The sequence below is a fragment of the Aegilops tauschii genome, chromosome 7 (assembly GCF_002575655.3).
Source record: "Aegilops tauschii subsp. strangulata cultivar AL8/78 chromosome 7, Aet v6.0, whole genome shotgun sequence".
Taxonomy (NCBI): domain Eukaryota; kingdom Viridiplantae; phylum Streptophyta; class Magnoliopsida; order Poales; family Poaceae; genus Aegilops; species Aegilops tauschii.
In genome coordinates, this window is record NC_053041.3 from 155,093,396 (window position 1) to 155,096,320 (window position 2,925).

Sequence of the window (2,925 nt, forward strand, 5' to 3'; positions counted from 1 at the left end):
ATTGGGCCGAACTACTCGAGTTGGAGATGGAAAAGAAGGTCATGGAATAGCATACACGAAGCTTAGCTTTTAATTTGACCAGCTAATTGTCCGTGCGTTGCAACGGGGGCATACATATTCTAGCGGTCCAATACCAATTGTGTCCGACATAAATCTTACACGCATCATATTCTATATTTTGGTAAGATTTGATTTGATTTCAGTATCGATAGGGAAAGAAAGAAAAGTTTTGATTTAGGTGAAATTTTGGTAAGACTTGATTTGATTTGAGTATGCTTAGGGGAAAGAAAGGAAGTTCTGATTGAGGCGAGATTTTGGTAAAATATGATTTGATTTTGAGTTAATAGTAGAGATTTCTTTCTATTTACACGGTGCTCGTGTGGCACGCCGGCCCTGGCCCTGGCCCGGGCCAAGAGCAGCAGCAGTGGCATAGCCATTTCAAACACCGGACAGGCCAGCAAGCTGCCACGGCCCCCACCTGCACTGGCCGGCAGGGCACGGGCCCATCGCACCGCAGCGCGTCGCCTCTACTGTCCTCGCAACCGGGGGTGCGCCCCCGCGACCGCGACTTCCAACGATCGTTGCGGCTGAAAGCGACCGCACCACCACAAAAATATACTCCACCGAGCCCCTCCCAGCCCAGGGCCGACGCCACCGCTCGCCACCGCCGTCGCTTTCGCCTTTCCCCCGCCCCAGCTCGTGCGCTCCCACCACTCCCCTCCACTCCCCTCCTCCCCACACAGCCACCGAAGGATTCCCACCGCAATCCTCCGCCTCCTCCCCATCCCCGGCGTGTCCACCTGCCCGCCCTCCGACCGGAGGAAGCCTCCGGGGGGTTCTTGGTCCCTAGCGCCTTGGACGCTTCCGCCCGGGCTGCACCAGCCCGCCGCTTTTAGGTGCCGCCCGCCTCCGCTTTTGCGCTCCTTTTCGGCCGGGATTGCTGCCGGTTCCTCGCGAAAGATCGCATCTCTGGCCTGTCGGATCAGATGAGATGTGGGGGTGGCGGAGCCTCTAGGAGACATGGCTGAAGCGGTCTCGTCCTCGCCCGGATCCCCCGCGGCGGCGGCGGCGGCCGCGTACCCGTACCCGGTGGCGCGCCGCCTCCATGGCGCCTTCGTCGCCAGGGACGAACTCCCGTACTCATACCCCGCTGCCGCTGCTGCACCGCCGCCGCCCGCGCCGCTGCCGCAGGCGCAACAGGGTTCCTCCGGCGGGGGAGGCGGCAAGATTAGCCCCGCGGTGCTCTTCATCATCGTCATCCTCGCGGTGGTGTTCTTCATCTCCGGCCTGCTCCACCTCCTCGTGCGGCTGCTCATGAAGAAGCAGCACCGCCGCCGAGGCGGGTCGGCTGCCGCCGCGGCGCAGGGGCCCGGGGAGGCCGACGCGGCGCTGCAGCGCCAGCTGCAGCAGCTGTTCCACCTTCACGACTCTGGCCTGGACCAGGCCTTCATCGACGCGCTGCCCGTCTTCTCCTACCGGGAGATCGTCGTGGGCGGCGGCGGCGGCGACAAGGAGCCCTTCGACTGCGCCGTGTGCCTGTGCGAATTCGATGCCGAGGACAGGCTCCGGCTTCTGCCGCTCTGCGGGCACGCCTTCCACCTGAATTGCATCGACACATGGCTGCTGTCCAACTCGACGTGCCCGCTCTGCCGCGGGGTGCTCTTCGCCCCAGGGCTGACAGCCGAGAACAACCCGATGTTCGATTTCGATGAGGGGTTGGAGGAAGGGCGGCTGTCGGAGTGCTGCGAGGATGGTTTCGGATTGCCCGCGCAGAAGTCCTCGGAGGGGTTGCAGACGCCGGTCGCCGAGAAAAGAGTGTTCCCGGTGAGGCTCGGCAAGTTCAAGAACGTGGGCACCCAGGGTGCTGTTGAAGGTGGACACGGCGATTCTGCTGTGCTGAGGAGGGAGGAAGGAGAGAGCAGCAGCAGCAGTTTGGATGCAAGGAAATGCTTCTCTATGGGCACCTACCAGTATGTTCTTGGGACTTCTGAGCTTCAGGTGGCTCTCCAGCCGGGCCGAACAAGAAATGGTGCGATGAGATCAAGACCTCCGGGTATAAGTTGTGTGAATGCCGACATTATGGAAGGAAAGAAAATTTGCGCATGGAACAAAGGGGAGAGCTTCTCCATGTCGAAGATTTGGCAGTGGTCTAATCTGAAGGGCAAGTTACCGGCCAGCTCAGATGATTGTTCAGAAGCGGGGAGCCTTCCATGGATGAAGAGAGGTGGCACCGGGGATAAATTGAACTTGTGATGTGACTCTGTACTGTGATACTAGCTAATATTTCTCTTCTTATTAGTGCTACGCCATTAATTTCTTACCTATAATTATTCTAGTCTAATTTTCATATTCACGTTTTAATTGGAATTGGTTAATCTCATGGGGAGATAAGTTTTCCGTAGTAGTCATGCCACCTTACTGTATTGCGCCAATTTGTGATAGCTTAGGGATCATGTGATTTCTGGTGCATGCTGCTTTGCTTGTGTTCTTGTATCTGTTTGAAGCTACCTTCATATTCCTGAAACTGCACTTACAAGAATGCTCAAAGTAAAGTTAGCATTGACTTTTTAGTTCCAATCTTGTCATTCTTTCTATCGCAGTAGATGATAGGATAAATATTACTTGAGTTTTGCTTCAGTACTAATTAGACCTTCTTAAACAGTTCATATGAACTGTAGAACATTGTATTTTTTTTATGCAGTAGAAAGAACATTGTAATTTTAGAAATTGAACTATATGCTATCACATAGAAGGGTACGGGGGGAAATCTTCTTTCTATAGGTACAAATGCTTAGGGCTAAATGAAACAAACAACTCAAACCTGGTGCTATCTTATCGGTGGTTACTGGTTAGCATTAAGTAGCTCTTTGATCTAGGTTCTTGTTTCAGTTTGGAGGGTGGTGCAAATGTCTTGAGATCCTGCCT

General features: G+C 54.8%; 1 protein-coding gene across 1 annotated transcript; it reads left to right on the plus strand.

Moving 5' to 3' along the window:
* The first annotated feature begins 600 nt into the window (after positions 1-600).
* LOC109765490 (RING-H2 finger protein ATL46) lies at positions 601-2,401 on the plus strand. Its single transcript, XM_020324272.4, has one exon. It carries the CDS (start codon positions 1,021-1,023, stop codon positions 2,251-2,253), a length of 1,233 nt encoding a protein of 410 aa, XP_020179861.1. The 5' UTR covers positions 601-1,020; the 3' UTR covers positions 2,254-2,401.
* Positions 2,402-2,925: the final 524 nt, after the last annotated feature.